Source organism: Ochotona princeps, chromosome 2 (assembly GCF_030435755.1).
Source record: "Ochotona princeps isolate mOchPri1 chromosome 2, mOchPri1.hap1, whole genome shotgun sequence".
In the NCBI taxonomy this organism is placed as follows: domain Eukaryota; kingdom Metazoa; phylum Chordata; class Mammalia; order Lagomorpha; family Ochotonidae; genus Ochotona; species Ochotona princeps.
In genome coordinates this window covers 166,567,594-166,585,350 of record NC_080833.1, presented here as the reverse complement: position 1 = coordinate 166,585,350, position 17,757 = coordinate 166,567,594, and the positions used below count along the sequence as shown (strand labels likewise).

Here is a 17,757-nt window from a genome sequence, read left to right as displayed (position 1 = left end):
TCAGGTGCGATGCGGCCTCTTGCGGTCCACAGTCGGCCGGTGAGCAGTTTGTCCACTACAACAGATAGTATTTCCTCTGCTTTGTGCACATTGCCTCATTTCAGTTCCTCATCATATTCTTGTATTCCAGCTTCTGAGAGAGATGATGTGTGTGTCCAGGGTCGCGCTGAGTCCACGGGCCAGGCCCGCGCACACACCCAGTGTTATGACCTAATGCCCTGCTCTGGCGCTCGTGCAGGAGGTGTAAGTCCTGTTGGCCACATGCACACGCTCCCTCTCTTCTTTTTTGCTGTCTCCTTTTCCATGGCTGCTCATCTGTTTTGTGACCTCACGGTCCACCTGTTTCAGGTAGGAAATAAAAGAAATCTTACAGGAGGGACTGCGCCTGTGTATGCAGAAGTTTATTCCTGCTTTGCCAAGTCGTGCTGTTCCAGGGTTGTTCGCCCGTTCCCCAGTTGGTGGATGTGTAGTCAGTTCCAGGTCTTTGCCTGTGTCCGGTACCTGTGTTAAGTCAGTGTTTCAACTGGTGTGCTCAGTGAAGTGTTCCAGTTACTTTCTATCCTCACCAGTACTTTTTATTTCCAGTTTTTTTTTTATTAATTACATTGCATTACGTGACACAGTTTCATAGGTTTTTTTTTTTTTTTTTAAGATTTATTTATTTGAAAGTAAGAGAGAAATCTTTCATCCACTAGTTCACTCTCAAATGGCAACAGTAGCTAGGGCTGGGCCGGGCTGAAGCCAGGAGCCAGGAGCTTCTCTTGTATCGTCTTCACGGCTTTCGGAGGCCATTAGCAGGGACCTGGGTCAGAAGTGGGACGGTGGGACTCCAGTCGGTGTCCAGGGCACACCCGCCAGGCCCCAGGACGTAGCACCATTTCTAGTGCTCCGGTTGGTAAGAATGTTTTAGCTGTCCCAATGAGCGGGTGAAGTAGCTCATTGTGATTGTTCATTTTTGTTCCTTTGTGAGTAATGATGCTGAGCATATTTTTGAGTGTTTTTTGCCATTTGTTCATCTTCATTGGTGACGTCTGTTAAAAGTCTTTAACCGATTTTTACAACATTGGGTTATTTATAGCACATTCTGAAAATCCACTGTGCATTGTAATTGTATATCATATATCTGATGTGTTTTGTAAATACTCTGTGGTCTTTTCCTCTTATTGTTTACAAATAGAGGACTTTGACTTCAACAAAATTGAATTTATCCTTTTTCTTCCTTTATGACCATGCACTTGGTGTGACAAATAAGCAGGCTTTGTTGATCGAGACGTGTAGAGCTTTTCTCCTGCGAGCTTTCTGCTTTAGCATTCCCGTTTGCTTTATGCATAGTTAGATTTGTTGGATGAGATTCACTCTTTTTGTATATGGATATCCCGTTATTTAACACTACTGTGTGAAGAGAAACCTTTCCTTCTTGAAAGATAATCTGGAGTTTATTGTTCATTTTCGTTTCTGATTTTCTCTTCTTCTTCATCCGATCTGCACTGTTGTTACTGAGAAGTCGGATGTTAGCTGTTTCTCCCTCACTGCTGCTGTGTGCATCCGGCCTCCCAATGGATCATGGTGTGTCTCTGTGTGCTTTCTCCTTTACGTCCTTTTCTCTCTCTTGACTCCTGCCACCCACTTATTATTTTTTTAAGATTTATTTATTTTTATTGAAAAGGCAGGTTTACAGAGAGGAGAGAGAGAGAAAGATCTCCCATCCACTGGTTCACTCCCCAAGTGGCTGCGATGGCTAGAGCTGTGTCAATCTGAAAGCAGGAGCCAGGAATTTCTTCTGGGTCTCCCACATGGGTGTGCAGGATCCTAAGGCTTTGGGCTGTCCTCCACTGCTTTCCAAGGCCACAGGCAGGGAGCTGGATGGGAAGTGGAGCATCTGAGATATGAACCAGTGCCCATATGGAATCCTGGTGCGTGCAAGGCAAAGACTATCCACTAGGCTACTGCACTGGGTCCACACCACTTATTTTTAATGGTTGCTCTGTTTTTCACTTTCCCTGAGTGCCATCCAGTTGGAATCATAGATTATGCAGCATTTTCATTACTTCTTTGGCTTAGTAATAGGCATGTAAGGTTCCTTCATGTCTTCTCATGGCTTGGTATCTTATTTTTAAAATTATCTTGTAAGCTTTAACTTTTGAAATTTTGCTCACTGGATAATACCCCGCTGTTCATGGGCCTGTGTTTGCTCATTCATTCACCTGTTAAGGGGTAACTGTTGCTCTCAGCTGTGGTGCTTGTGTGTGTGTTGAAGACACAGTGGTAGGGAAAAGGGCAGAGGGGGATTGCTCTCCGTCTCGTGGTTCAAAGCTGGCCTGAGCCGGGCTGAAGCCAGGAACTAGGAACTTTGTCCTGTGTGTGGCAAGAATCAAAGAACTTAAACCACCCTCTTCTCCCCCCTCCCCCGGCTCATTAGCGGGAAGCTGGATTGGAAGTGGAGGCAGGCAACCTGACTGGGATGCCAGCAGCTCCAGAGGAGGCTTAACCCCTGGGCCACAACACCTCTCCTCTCTAATTGTTCCTGAAGATTGGACTCAGTTTGCAGTGTCGAGTTGGCCAGTTTTCTGCTCTGTGCTTATCTTTTGAGGGGAGATGAGACTTTCCATATTCCTACTCTGGGACATCCTCTAGGTGAGGTGTCTCTTCAGTGGAAAGTGTTGCTCCTGGAGGTGAAGGTGGTGGGCTTGGGGTGTCTTTCAGCTTTGGTGTGCTCTCTCCAGGAGGCACCTTCCATTTCTGGTGACCCCCTCTTTCTTCATGAGCTGCATGACCGCCTCGAGGTCGCCGTCACTTCCCTACAGCTGTTTGGCCTCAACATTAGATTCTATCCTGTGTTAGAACTGGAGCTTGCTTCTCTTCTTCCAAGCTCACTGAGGTCTGCGGGGTGTTTCCCAGGAATGCTAGAGTGGCAGCCACACGTCGTTTTATAACTAGTCCATGTTGGTTTTCTGGTTCTCTGGGAGGATCTTTCAGACCCAGAAGCACCTCCTGTTTGTCCATTGCGTCCCTCTGAGATGCTGCTTAACTGTGCGTCCTGTGGGTTTTTAACACTCTAGACGGAATCCTCACGTTAGTCAACCACCAAAGCCCTGTTCAAGCAGTGGAAGCCATCTCCGCATCTGCCTGCAAGAAAGCCAGCTCTGTGCTCTCGTCCTTCTCTGCTCAGGAAGGTAACTGACCCCTTTCTTTCTTACTACCCGTGAGTCAGGAGACTGTGAAATGTGGTGTTCTTGTTTAAAGCATTTTCTTCTTCTTTTTGTTTCTGTTAGAAATATTAGGTTTGTCCTTCCACATTGCGTCCTTGGATGAGAGCGGGGTGCTCAATGTGTGGGTGAGTATGTGCCCAGGGCCCTCGGCAGAAGCAGGAATGAGGTCATCTGAGTGGATTCAGGGGAGAGGCCGGGGTTTGTGTGTCCTGTGACAAGGGGATATGATATATTATACACAGCAGGCTTGGGGCCCAGTATGAGAGCTCAGTACAAGTATTTGAAATGAAAATTGGGATAATATGTCCAGGGCAAGGAAATGACATTAAAACTCATCCTAGACCATGAATGAAAACCTGAGTATTAATGAAGTTGCTGAGTAAAGGGAATATGGAAAATGTACCATTTAGAATTTCACCCCTAAAGTTCATGTTTGTGGGTACAGCAGTTAAGAGGTATTTGGGACTCCCGACTGTGTCAGGGTGCCTGGGTTCGTGTCCTCCCTCCTGATTGTAGGCTTCTGTTAACATACATGGTGGCAGCAAAAGGTAATGACTGAAGTAATAGGGCCCCTGCTGCCCCTGGGCTCCTGGTTTCTGCCTGGTGCAGCCCATTTGGGGACCACGGAGGCAGCGACCCAGTGTGTGGGAGCTCTCTGTCTCTCTCCCTCTGTCGATCTGTGTGTGTCCGCTATCCAGATAATAATAAGTAAAACTTAAAAAAAAAATCCAATGATCCATATTTTTTCTAGAGCAATTATATTTTTAAGACCTAATATAGTGTATTGCCTTAATTATAATTATGCTTTGCTTAGATTGTTTCACAGTTACAAAATATATCAATGTTCATTTTCAATATTTTGCTTTTAGGTTGTGGTTGAATTACCAAAGGCAGACATCGCAGGTTCAATAAGCGACTTAGGTAATTCAAATGAAAGCATTGATTTTAGTTTCTGTTTTCTAAAATTAATAGAGATTAGAGATACCGATAACACTGCCTTGAAAAACCTGTAATTAACTGTCTGAAAACCAAATGCTACAGTTGTGTGCTATGCAGTCTTATCCACTGTTGAGCAATCACTTTAGTGATTATTTAAAGGCTAGTCGGCTTTATATTAGCAAGTTCTGTTTGTAGCTGTGTACGGTTGGCTTTTCCAGCCCATCAGGTGCCCAGGTCTTTGATTGCGTCCTCGTTTGGGGTTTTCCTCTTTTTGGTTTAAGTATACCTGTGGGCGAGCTTCCTGAGACCACTCAGGTGGCCTGCGGGCAAAGCCCACTCTTGTCCAGGTGCGACAGAAGTGACTTGGAGGAAGGATGATACGGTCTCCCGGAGTTTTCTGGTTTTGATGTTGTGTGCTATGGTTTTCAGTTCCAGTTCCAAAAAGGACTCTGGATCATGGGATGGTTCTGTTTGGTCACACTTGAGAGTCCAGCCAAACGTGTGTGTTTTAAATTCGGCTTTCTTACAGCCTTAAAACCCTCCGGACACTCATTCTCTAACGACAAGCCCCATTCCCCCCACTCTTTCACCTCATTTTTATCACGGATGTGTCCTCATAGTGATATTGACTTTAATTTCCAATTTCTTGAAATAAGGGAAAGGAGGGACACTTTGTGATCTGTGAAGCAAATGCTGGGTGCTTCATTTGAAAATGCCGTGATAAAGTTTCCTATAGAGAAACAGGACTGAATGAAGCACTGATTTCACTGGTAATTACGTTTGAGGTGGAGCAGCTGTGTGTCTCAGTGTCTTCGCCAAGTAGCATCCTTTCTGCTTGTTTCGCAAGCATTCTGCCCTGTGTTGACTTAACAGATTGCTTGTAAAATCCTTGGAGCTAGAAGCCTTTGAGGTTCCCTGGTCTCTCTCTGTGTGTGCAGAGGCCACCGATGCTGCTTAACAATGGGGGCAGGCCTGAAACTGCCCCTGCCCTCTTCCCCGAGCTTGTTCTCTGAAAGCCCAGAGTTTGTGATCGTGAGAGCTCATCTCAAGGCCGATCATGCTGCTTACTTGTTGCATTTTCCAAGCAATTGTGGAATTACTAAGGAGCTAAAGAGTCTGCCCACAATGAGTGATGAATCTGCTGGAGAAGGGATGTATTTCATTGGTAAATGTTGCTGTGTAAGCATACCTTTGTTGGGTAAGCCACCACATGGTGTGAGCACATCCCCTGTCAGTTCCTTGGATTGAGTCCCCAGTTCCATTGTCCTTTCTGGCTTCCTGCCAGTCATGTGCACCCTGGGAGGCAGCTCCCTACCTCCCTCTGTGCTTATCACATAAAATGAAAAACAACAGAAAAGTTAAAAACCAAGAACATTGTGTGCTGGCTGAGACTTTGGTCATGTTCCAGCACTGTCTTTAGGCAAGCAGGGGACAACATTCACAGCAGCAAGCATTTGAAGGGGTTTTCAGGCTGTATGGTACATGAGCTAGATTCAGTGCCAGGTGCCTGGGAGGTACAGGTGAGAAGACGCTGGCTCAGGAGATGTAGCTGTTGGGACACGGGAGGCCGGGTCAGGCAAGTAGACATGAGCTGAGATTCTAAGCTGGCTGTGCAAAGGATGGGGCCACTTAAAGCTTATGAATAGCTAGCTGCTAGAACATTCTTGCATTTGGAGTTAAACCTGTGATGATAATATACAGCATAATCAAAGTAACTCATTCCAACTGCAAGTTGAATTTATTTCTGTGTACTTTGTTATTTGGCTGTTTGTGAAATTTATTTGGAAGACAGAGTTGGGTAGTGGGCTCCGATAAGCTGGTTTGTTTCCTAGATGTCCACTGTAGCCTGTAACCGGGCCAAGCCACGAACCAGGAAACCAGCCCTGTTCTTCCACATGTGTGAGGAAGCCAGTCACTTGAGACATCAGTCCTGCCTCTCAGAGCCCACACTAGCAGGAGATTGGAGTCAGTAGCGCAATTGGGAATTGAACCCATGTACTCTGATTTGGGCTGTTGATGTATAGCAGGTTAAATCGTCACGTGTGATGCCAGCATCTCATGTGGGTTCTAGTAGGGTGTCCATACTTGTGCCTTAACCTCTAGTTTAAATGCCTGCTGCTCTTTATGTATACCTAAAAAATTATGTATTGTTATTTGTTTGAAAGGCAGAGAAGCAGAGACATTTTCCACCCGTTGCATCACTCCCCAGCGCTGGGCCAGGCTGAAACCAGGAGCCTAGAACGCAGTCTGCAGTCTGGGTCTCCCATGTGGGTGGCAGGGACCTGAGCTCAAAGGCAGCACCTGCTGCTTTCTGGGGGTTTTCATTAGCAGGATCTGGTATCCAGAGCAGAACCAGAGCTCAAAGCCAGGCACTCGATGGCAGGCGGCACAAGCTGCGTCCAGTGCCTGCCCACAGCGGAGATTGGATCTGTGCCCCCAGTGCTCTAGACAGTGCCTTGCCTCCAAACTTGGGTCCCGGTGTATGTGCATTTCTTATTTCTGCCTCTGCAATACTTTTTAAAAAATGGAATTGATACTGGAAAGAGACGAAAGAGGTACAGATGGTCAGTGACCGAAGTTATCATGGTGGCCATGGTGTTTTAGAAAGTTAAGTAAAAGGAAGGAGAAATAAAGTTAGGCCTTAGAATTGTATCATTTGTTGTTTGAGAAAAGCTGTTAGAGGAGCTCACAGGGCCACTGGAGCTGGCAGAGCCAGGAGCCGCCTGTGTGTGTTCTGTGGCACAGCCTGCAGCTTTCAGAGGGCAAGGAGGGAGGACCCGAATGTGGCTGAGGACGCCCACAGCACACGTGGGTGAGTCATTCATGTGTGCATATATGTGTAAGTGCACGTAAGCATTCTGTACATGTATGTACAGCAGCAGAGATCAAGGTTCACTGCCCTTTTTTAACCACATGAGAAATGGAAAAGTTTTCAGATCTTGAGGCACTAGTAAGTTCTTACCCTGATGTGTGAGTGCTCCTCAGCATCAGGAAGAATGCTGTTCATCGATTTGTGTTCTGATACTATTTCCTAACACAGATACTGAGAAATAAGACATGATTCCAGGCAGCTTTCATTAATGCTTGTGAAGAAGTGTCTCTGCTTGGTTTTTAGGTCTGCTCCCTGGAGGGAGGATAAAGCTGGTGCACAGTGCCGCCATCCAGCTGGGCGCCAGGTGAGACTGACACGTGACTGGACACTGGGCACAGAGGACCAGTGCAAGGGGTTCTTCATGTGCGGTGACTGTGCCGCCCAGGCAGTCCATTATTCATGAGTCAGTGTGGTAAACAGAACTTCCGAATACAGAGCTCACATTCCTTCTTTGGTAAGGTCTTACTCATCTTATAGATTGATACTCTTTGGGCGATTGTAAAGAAAGGTGTGTTTATTATAAAGACAAACTTTATGGAGAGAGAAAGAGAGAAAGAAAGGAAGAAAAAGGAAGGAAGGAAGAAAGAAAGAAAGTGAAGGTTTTCTCTCCCCTGGTTCACTTTTTAATGGCTGCAATGGCCAGGGCTAAGCTGACTCACAGATGGGGCCAGAGCTGCTTCTGGGTTTCCCATGTGGGTGCAGAGTCCCAAAGACTTGGGCAATCCTCTGCTGCTTCCCCAGGCTGTACGTAGAGAACTGGATAGAAAATAAAGCAGCTGGGACATGAACTGGCACCCATATGGGGTGCCGGCACTGCAAGGTGGAGGATTAGCCCATTGAGCCATTGCACTGACTTCCATCTTTGGGTAATTTTTAGTTCACTTTAAATGCTGGGTACGTCTTCAGGAGGTTGGAAAATTGAATTGATACAGTTTTTCTCCCAATAAATTTTGATTTCAATCATTTGGAGGAGTGAACTAGTGAAAGGGAGTTTCCTATTTGTCCCTCTATCTTTTTCACCTTTCAAATAAGTTACATCAATAAAACTTTGAAAATCTAGAGTTTTACTTTTATGCATATTGCTTAATGACATTTAGTATTAATAAATGCATGATCTTATTTGTGCTATTCATATGTTCCTTGTTAATTTATTTCCTAAGGTTATCTTTTCTTGTCATTTATTGCACTCAGGCTATAGTTTTTGAAAAGTTTTTGAGCCTGATTCCTGCATCACCCAAAATGCCCCTGTGGGATATGTCAACGAATTCATAGCTAGTAAGGTAGATTGAAAGAAAATTATAAAAGTAAACCTGTATTTTTAAAAAAGTAATATAATATATGAGAGGTCTTCAGAAAGTTCACAAAACATGCGATGAATATGAGAAATACTTTGTGTCAAAGAATACTTCCCTTTCGCTTCTGTCTGTAACCTTTTTGAGGTCCTCTTTCATTACAGGGCCGGACACTCATGATTTCAGAGTGGGTCAGTGCGGTTCCCTCAATGAATGTCTTTGAAGACTTTTGTTTTGCTTAGTAACTGTTCTCCCTTTTTCCAAAGATTTATTTATTTTTATTGCAAACTCAGATATACAGAGAGGAAGTTCTTCCGCCTGTTGAATCACTCCCCAAGTGACCACAACGGTCAGAGCTGAGCCAATTCAAAGCCAGGAGCCTTTTCTGGGTCTCCCATGCGACTACAGGGTCCCAAAGATTTAGGCCGTCCTCCACCGCTTTTTCCATGGAGCTGGATGGGAAGCAGGGGCTCTGGAATGTGTACTGGTGCCCATGTGGGATCCCAGCACGTGCAAGGCAAGGCCTTTAGCCACTAGGCTACTGCAGTGAGCCCAGTACCTTTTCTCACTTTACACTGTGTGTCATAGGTATTTATTTTTATTATAGATTTCTCTTCTACTTAACTGCATACTGTTTAAAGGAACATCTTTAGTGTGTCTGATGTCGTGTTTTTCCCCCAGAAACCTCCTTGAGATTCATGCATGATCATTATACTTTATCCAGCCTCGTTAAGTATGTTCTGCTTGTCAGGCTTTGCAGCACAAAGGGACAGATAGCACCTTCCCTCAAGCTCTGATAAGGAGGTAGACAAGGAAACCCAACATTCCCCAAAATGAAACTATCTCTGAAATTTTAAATTTAATAAATGTTTAAATAGTAAATTAGATACAGCTGAAGAAAGAATTAGAGAATAGGAAATAGTTGAAAAATGAATAAGATGCAGTAATAGAACAGGGAAGAGTGGTTAAAATCACAGAAGAAAGTGTGACCTGGCCTGTTGTACATATTATTAAGTAAGTATTAACATCATCATTATCCCTAAGGTCCTGAAACAATTCACTTTTGCTTTTGTTTATTTCAGTCTTTCCCATAGAGGCAGTGACTTCTGGGGAACCACACAAACTTTGAATATTAAATTCTTGCCTTCTGATCCAAATCACTTTATTGTTGGCACAGACTTGGTGAGTGACACTTTAAATTTCATTCTATTACTCATTCTTTTTTTCTAGAATTATCTGATAAATATCTTTATTTACCATTATCTTACTGCTTGTTTTTATTGTAATTAAATGATTTAGTAATAATAGCTTTATTTAACCTTATGTTTAATATTTATTTTTATTCACTCTTGGTCATTTTCTTATTACTAGGGTCTTGTAAGCCATGGAACAAGACAAGATTTGAAAGTATCTCCCAAGTTGTTCAAATCTCAGCAAAATGGAATAAGACCAGTAAAAGTTAATGTGATTGACTTTTCACCATTTGGAGAACCAATATTCCTGGTAAGAAAGTCTATGCTTATTTTTTTAAATTGGAAAGGTAGAAATAAAGAAAGAAAGAGGTATAGAGAGAAAGCTCTTCCACCCACTGGTTCACTCCCCAAGTGGCTGCAATGACAGGAACTGAGCCAATCCAAAGCCGGGAGCCAGGAACTGCTTCAGGGTCTCCCATGTAGGTGCAGGGTCCCAAGGCTTTGGGTCATCTTCCACTACTTTCCCAGGCCACAGGTAGGGAGCTGGTGGGAAGTGGAGCAGCAGGGATACAAACTGGTGCTCATATGGAATCCCAGTGGATGCAGGTCGAGGATGTAACCACTAGGCTATTGTGCTCGTCCCAAAAAAGTCTGTTTTGTAAATCAAACAATTTAGCAATATTATTTACTTAGCAGACATTTTAGTTGGTAAAATATAAAGTTGTTGATTTATTAGGCCTTGGTGATCTACAAAGAAGAAATACAACATTAATAATAGGAATTTTTTTAAATGTAGTGTGCCTAGAAATTTAACTTTCCTAAGAAGTACTTTGTTTAATTGCAAACTGTTTAGAATTTAGCAAATTATGAAATTTCAAAACATCGCAACCAAAAAATTTGAAGAAATTCTTAGTGTAAAAAATTTTGTATGTTCTTTTATTATTTAACCACACACAGCCCCACTCAAGGTTTAATGTGTGTAATCCACAGGGAAGTTGTAGAGGGGTCTGTTAAGTAGAATGCCAGTCTACACCCTGCACACATGTACTGCAAGACGTGTGTGGTGGCGTGCAGTCTTTAACCCCCTTTTCTCCAAGGCCTGTGTCAACACAACTCACTTCATCTTAGCCACAAGGCCGAGAAGTGATAGTCAACACAACTCATCCCAATCCTTTTTTTTTTTTAATTTATGTATTTTTACTGGAAAGGCAGATTTACAGAGAAAAGGAGAGACAGAGAAATCTTCTGTCTACTGGTTCACTCCCTGAGGGGCTGCCACAGCTTGACCTGAGCTGTTCCAAAGCCAGGAACCAGAAACAGATCCTCCAGGCCTCCCACGCAGGTGCAGGGTCCCAAGGCTTTGGGCCGTCCTCAACTGCTTTCCCAGGCCACAAGCAGGGAGCTGGAAGGGAAGCAGAGCCGCCGGGACATGAACTGGTGCCCGTATGTGATTGTGGCATGTGCAAGGCAAAGATTTAGCCACTGAGCCATCACACTGGGCCTGTTTAACTAACTAACTTGAAGGTCAGTCAGTGTAAGGGTTAGGTGGGAAGACAAAATCATCTTAAAACTGATTGAAATGATTAAATCTCACAGTTAATGAATAAGTGTTCTGCCAAGATGGAGGCATTAATTTATCCTGCTTATCCTTTTTTTATTTCATCTTTACAAACTTATCCATACTTGAGGTTGAGGGTAAAGATTGTTCTCATTTGTCCGACATTATAGCAATTAAAGCATATTATAGACTGTGTCAGCATCTGTACCAACTTTAAGATTATTAAAGGCAGAGTTGGTGTTTTATTCATCTTTATATGTCACAAGATTAGACTTGAGCTGTTTGGTACTTAGGCCTCATGTGGCTACATGTGGCTGGCTATTAGGCACTTGGAAAGCGGCTATCTAGAGAGAGAAAATGCTTGCCAAATTCTGAAGAATTGATACAGACAAAAGAATGCGACATGTCTTATTCAAACTTCTGTTAATTATATGCTGAAATTATATCATTGAGACATACTTGGATTAAATAAATTTGTCAGGGGCTGGCACTGTGTCATGGTAGGTAACACTGCTGCCTGAGGCGCTGGCATCCCACGTGGGCACCAGCTCTGGTTCTAGCTTCCCCAATTTTCACCCCACTCTCTGCTGGTGTGCCTGGAAGACAGCAGAAGATAGCCGCTCGGATTGGGATAAGCCAGGTTACGTAATGTAATGGGGAGAGCGCACCAAACGAGCCAGTGGGTGTCTCAGAAAGCGCTGAGAGTTGCACACACAGGCAGTGTGTGTTCCTACTGGGGCTCGTGGGCAATGGGGTCCAGGTCTTCCTGCTGTTTCTCCTTTCCCCCCAATCCCTCTGATGGATGAAAGGTTTGCTGGGTGTGAAATAGGCAGAATTCCTCTCAAAGTTTCCAAGCTGGCTGGGTGATGCACCTGGCATTACCAGGGGTGATTCCGCTGGGGTTCCCTTCCTGAGGGAAGACTGGCACCAGCGTGGGCGGGACCTTGTAGTGACTTCCAAGGCTACTCTGTTGCCTGACTCAGAAACCTGTTTTCGCTGGGCCCGTCACGTGCTCACAGGCTGGATGTCTAACTGCACGCAATATTCTCCTTTCAAGGGAAGTTACTCCTAACCTTCCGTGGGTGAATCAAGCGCTGTCTTGCCTGTTTTCTTCAGAGCTGACGTGTGGCCGTTGAGGTGACTATGGACATTCATCTCTTGTCGTCTCTGCTGTGGTATCTGAGAGTGGGCTTGGAGAAGGTTGTCCTGTCGAGTCCACGTGAGCAATTATGTTGTCCGGTGGCGTAGGCTGGAAGCCCTGTCCCAGGGCTGTGTGCACAGCTGCTGCTCACTGGTTCTCTGCCAAATGCATTGGTGAGGATGAGTGGACTAGGTTCTGGTCTTTGCGTGAAAGCACTCAGGTGAGGCAGAGAGGCAGAAGGGTAAGCCAGGCAGAAAGCCTCCTGTGGTTGGGCAACTGTCTGAACAGATGGGCACTTCTCCATACGGAATGGGAGCGCCCAGCCACTCAGACTGGGCCAAGCAAAATGACATGGTTTAATGGAAAGAGTGCACCGCCAGGCTAGGTGGGCGGCTCAGGAGAGCTGGGAGTAGTCCTGCCCTTTATCAGCTATGATATAGTTTTTGTTACTAAACCAGCTAAGTTTTGTTTTATGCAGATTTTAGCTCCAGGGGCATATATGCCCATATCATAGATGCAGGTGTGAATTTCAGCTGGTGAGTTATTTACTTCCATAGAACCAATCTTAATGGCCTCGCCTGAATCAGTGACAATTTAACTTAAAAAAAAGAAAATGGGGCCTGGCACAGTAGCCTAGTAATTAAGGTCCTCGCCTTGCACGCGACAGGATCGATCCCATATGGGCGTTGGTTCTAATCCTGGCGGCCCCACTTCCCATCCAGCTCCCTGCTTGTGGCCTGGGAAAGCAGTCGAGGACGGCCCAAAGCCTTGGGACCCTGCACCCGCGTGGGAGACCTGGAGGAAGCTTCTGTCTCCTGCTTTTGGATCAGCTCAGCTCTGACTGCGGCAGCCGCTTGGGGAGTGAACCATCGGACGAAAGATCTTCCTCTCTGTCTCTCCTCCTCTCTGTATATCTGCCTTTCCAATAAAAATAAATAAATCTTAAAAAATGCTTATTTAAATATTCACCAAATCTATCTCCACATAATATTTTTAAAGCCATTTTAAAATGTGATTATTTTATACTTAGCCCAAAGTAGTATGTTGAATAAAGAGTTGATGACGTACCATCTCTCCATTCTGATCATTTGAAGTAAAATGAGAAAGGTTCTGTGAACTCCTTAGGTCTAGTTTGCAGGTGTAGGAATTCACTGTGTGTCTGGGTGACATGCAGATAACACATGTTGGATTTGACATTTGGTTTGTTTTTGCTGTATCGTCTCCCTGGTCCCAGGCTGGCTGCTCCGATGGCAGCATCAGGCTCCACCAGCTGACCTCCGAGCACCCCCTGGCGCAGTGGGACGGCAGCACCGAGGGCCGTGCTGTCACTGGCCTGCAGTGGTCCCCAACCAGGCCTGCCGTGTTCTTGGTCCAGGATGAAGCGTCCAGGGTTTACATCTGGGACCTCCTCGAGAGTGATCTGGGTCCCGTGGCCAGGCAGTCCATCTCCCCTGACAGGTAAGTGGCCAAGCTTGCGACACCCCACCCACCGCAGCAGGCGGACAGAGGCATCACCAACGGGTTTCCTTGTCTTTGATTACAGTTATATTTTTAACTTAAAAATGTAATTGGTGCATGATATGTGTACATATTAATGGGGTACTTATCTAATGCATAAAGTCATTGCACTTTTAAATGTGGCTATATTTAATATAGAGCTAACTTGAACGAGTTCATGGAAAATGGAATTTAGAAGATCAGTTTATTTGGGTATAGAAAAAGTTTTCAATCTATGTAGAATTTTTCACAGGAAAGTTAATGGCAAATATGTATTATGAAAATACAGTTGTTGAAGTTACATCAAGACGTAGTCATCACCCAGAATCCAGCTTGCGTTAGTGCTCACTCGTGGCATCGTACATTTGCGTAATGTTCTTAAACATTTTTAAAATTTTCAGTTTTTCTCTCATGAGTAGAGGAAGACACAGAGAGAGCTGCTCTCCATTGGCTCACCTTCAGATGCACCTGACAGCTGGGCCCGGGCTGGGCTGGACCAGGAGGTGGGCAGGACAGGTCTTCTGCATAGGCAGCAGTGACCCCAGAATGAGAGCCGTCCCCTCGTCCCCTCTGCCTCCTGGGCAGCACACAGGCAGGACGGTGGAATCAGAGCAGGGCTGGAGCTCGAACCTGGTTACCCCAGTGCAGGCTGTGGGTTCACCCCTGCCCCAAGTGCCCACTGCCAGGGCATACTGTAAAAACCGCTCTAAAATGTGGTCATTTTCTATTAGGCCAGGATAGTCTATCGAACTAAAAATGCATGGTGTGCTGTTTCCCCATTGTCGTGATTCTGTCAGTACAAAAGGAAAGTGTTGGTAAGCTTGTTGGTTCTACTCACTTGTTAGTTTTATGCATCCGGCAGGTGTTGGATACAGAAGGAATAGAGTGACAATAAATAATTCATGTATTTTCACACTAATGTTCAACCATCTCACAGTCAGATCATTTCAGTGCTCCTGCCATGGCCTCTACATGAATTCAAATGAAATTCACTGATGGGACTTTAAGACATGAAGATTATCACTTGCATAACGTTTTTCTTTTTTATGGTACAGTTCCATAGGCTCTGGATTTTCCCTGCCCCTCAAGTCTCCTCCCCTACTGACTTCCCCTCTGTTACAATGCGTAGTACTTCATGAACAATTCTAAGTCCACCATGCCACCACTGAAGTGAATGCTGACACTGTAGGTATGGACAGTGCAGAGTCCAGCATCCTATTGTCAAGATATATGTAACAGTTTCATTGGGAGTCCATCTTTGATTTGGACGGAAGTAGAAATGCATACTGCACTATATCTTTACATCTCGCTGGGATAGTCTCAATTACACAGCTAGTATACATCCCTTTAGATGAAAAAATCGTAAAATAAAGTTGAAAGGAGAATGGAGGAGAAAAGTTACGGCAACAGTAAGTTAAATAACATGCTACTGTATGACCTGTGTGTCCCTGAAGAAATTAGTAACAAAGAAAAACTTTTTTGAAGAAATGAAAATAAAAACAAAAATATCAAAACCCATGAGAAGTAAGAAAAACAGTATTCAGATGGACATTTACAATATCAGGTGCTTGCAAACAATCAAGATGTCTCCAATAAATGTTCTCGTAATGAATGCATCTCAAGGACCTATTAAAAAAGAAAAGTCATTGGGAGGGGAGAAATGATACAATTCACAGCAAAAAAAAAAGGCACTGACACGAAATAACCACGGGTTGCAACAAGAAACAGGCAGTTTTTAAGAAGATGAGCGAAATGCATTAGTTTTAATATTTTTTTATTTTTAATTTTTACTGGAAAGGCAGATTTGCAGAGTATATTAGTTTTAATAACCCTATTTTTGAATTTTAAGTTTTTATTGGAAAGGCAGAATTGCAGAAAGGAGAGACAGAAAGATTTTCCATACACTCGTTTATGTTTTATGTTTAATGATTCTCTATCTTTGTTTTTTTTATTTCAAAGTAGAAATTTTATATAGAATTTCACTATGAGTTCTCGCTAGCTATGTGTTTATTCACATGTATTTTGTTCTTGAGATTTTACGTTTCTTCCTAAAAATTCTCGGCCAGAACAACTCCCAAATGTAACCCAAATTCCTTTTGTAAAGGGTAAGAAGACGGAGCACCAGATCATGGTTTGATAGAATGTTAATACACTTATATGCTGAGAGTTGCATTTATTTTATTCAAGTGGTGGCATATTGACATTTTCCTAATTATGAAACTACTCCAGAAGCTCATCCCATGAATACGTGTGAACACAGAATGCATTTCTCATTTGTTGTTCCAGAAAGTCTGCCTCGCCATCATTCAGTCAGTGAGCACTAAGCTAGTCAGGATTGCTGTTTCCTTGGTTGGGCCAGATGGGTGATGGACGAGACAACATGGAAGGTTTCAGAAGCATTAGAGTAGTGAGGAGCCGGCAGGGTGGACAGTAGGGTGTTGGGAAGGATGGTCCTGATGAGAACGGGACGCTGGGGCCAAGACGTCAGCGTAGTGTCAGCGTAGCACACCAGGGCCTGCCTGGGCAGCAAGCAAGCCAGCTCCAGCGTGTGCTGGTGTGGGCAGGCTGCAGTTGCCAGCGGTTCAGGGACACTGGCTGAATGGGAGGAGCTGTGGGAGGTGGGCAGAAGAGGTACTTTAGAACAGTGGGCTGGGAGGAATCTTGGTGAGGTACAGGGAGAGGAAGCCGGCCCTGGAGCTGCAGGTGCCTGAAGCGGGGAAGAAGGCTGTGGTGCTGGCGAGATGTGGATTTGGAGAGGCGCTGGGGTCCACAGGACGTTTACTGAGGTCATTTGGAAGACTAGATACTCTCCTACTGGTAGGATAGGATTTAAGTGGGCGTAAGAAAAACGTTGGCTGTATGTTTTGAGTCTATCAGCTATGGGGAGGGGACGATCTCCCCGTGGGATGGCCTCTGGGAAACAGTGGTGTTTCTTGCTTGGGCACTTGCAGGGTGGATGGGGTTACCTTTTACCCAGAGGAGAATGTTGAAGGAGGTGTCACAGGCCAGGAGATCGATCTAGACTGTCTATGCCCATTTCTGAGCAGTGACATTTAACTGTTGGCCATCTGCTGGGGGGAGGGGGGATGAGGACAGGGCACCAAAAAACCTCCTTCTTGGAGCCTGCTTCAGAGGCTCCAGGGAGGGCCTGTCTAGATTCACTTGAAAGCTTTTTGGGAGAAGTGTTCACTCTTGAGCTGAGCAGAGGGGAAGCTGTGTGACTGGCCAGAGTTCTCAGCCTCTCTGGGTCGCACATCTTCACTGATCACCTCCGTGAAGGGTTTGGTCCTGCAGACCTCTGTGATGCAGAAATACAGTTTTTGGGTAGATTTTCATATATTTATTTCTGGTCTGATGATTTATTTTGGCTGTTGACATTTGTAATCTCTCTTCCATTTTGCCCTTCCCTTGCAAGACAAATTTTGGGGAGGAGGTGTGACTGGAAGTCTCGTAGTAGTACATCATGCGCTTTGCTTGCCGCTTCTCGCCTGCAGGCTCGTGGCCATGACCCTCGTGGGGGAGCCAGAGAAGAGCAGCAGCAGCTTCTTGGCCCTGGTGCTGGCCAGGGCCTCCGGCACCATCGATATTCAGTACCTGAAGAGGCAGTGGACAAGCCCAGAGGAGGACGAGCCGGGCAGGCTGCGTCTGCTCCTGCAGGAAACCCTGTGGAAACGGGGAACGTTACAGACATGACAGGCGTTTGACAGGACATGCTGATGTGATGACCTGAATCTGAAGAGACGGAATTATAAGGCGGATAATCTTACATCTGCGTGCGCTTGTGTTTCTGTACATAGAACATGTATGTTCTGTACATGGTTTGCAAGAATATGATATTCCTGGTAAATAAATCACTATTTTTGAACAGAAATAAATGAACATCATAGTATACACTAAGCTTCAAAGAAAATACTGAGTCATGTCCAGTATGTTCTTTTCTGATATTACCTCTGGTAAATGTTATAATACATTGAAAATCCTGGCACATTCATTATTGGATTTTGATCAGCCCACCATGATGAAAATGTATTTTAATGAACTATTTTCTTAATCGTA

The 17,757-nt window shown here is 44.7% G+C and overlaps 1 protein-coding gene across 2 annotated transcripts in view; it reads left to right on the top strand.

Moving 5' to 3' along the window:
- Nucleotides 1-17,467, top strand: part of DYNC2I1 (dynein 2 intermediate chain 1) — a 76,615-nt gene extending 59,148 nt beyond the window's left edge. For both annotated transcript variants that reach the window (XM_058660743.1, XM_058660742.1), the window contains 8 exons: nt 3,060-3,173; nt 3,273-3,334; nt 4,079-4,130; nt 7,264-7,324; nt 9,395-9,494; nt 9,684-9,815; nt 13,439-13,662; nt 17,196-17,467. In XM_058660743.1, coding sequence (XP_058516726.1) covers nt 3,060-3,173; nt 3,273-3,334; nt 4,079-4,130; nt 7,264-7,324; nt 9,395-9,494; nt 9,684-9,815; nt 13,439-13,662; nt 17,196-17,394 — 944 coding nt within the window. In that variant the 3' untranslated portion in view covers nt 17,395-17,467. The remainder of the gene's footprint in view (nt 1-3,059; nt 3,174-3,272; nt 3,335-4,078; nt 4,131-7,263; nt 7,325-9,394; nt 9,495-9,683; nt 9,816-13,438; nt 13,663-17,195) is intronic.
- The last annotated feature ends 290 nt before the right edge of the window (nt 17,468-17,757 follow it).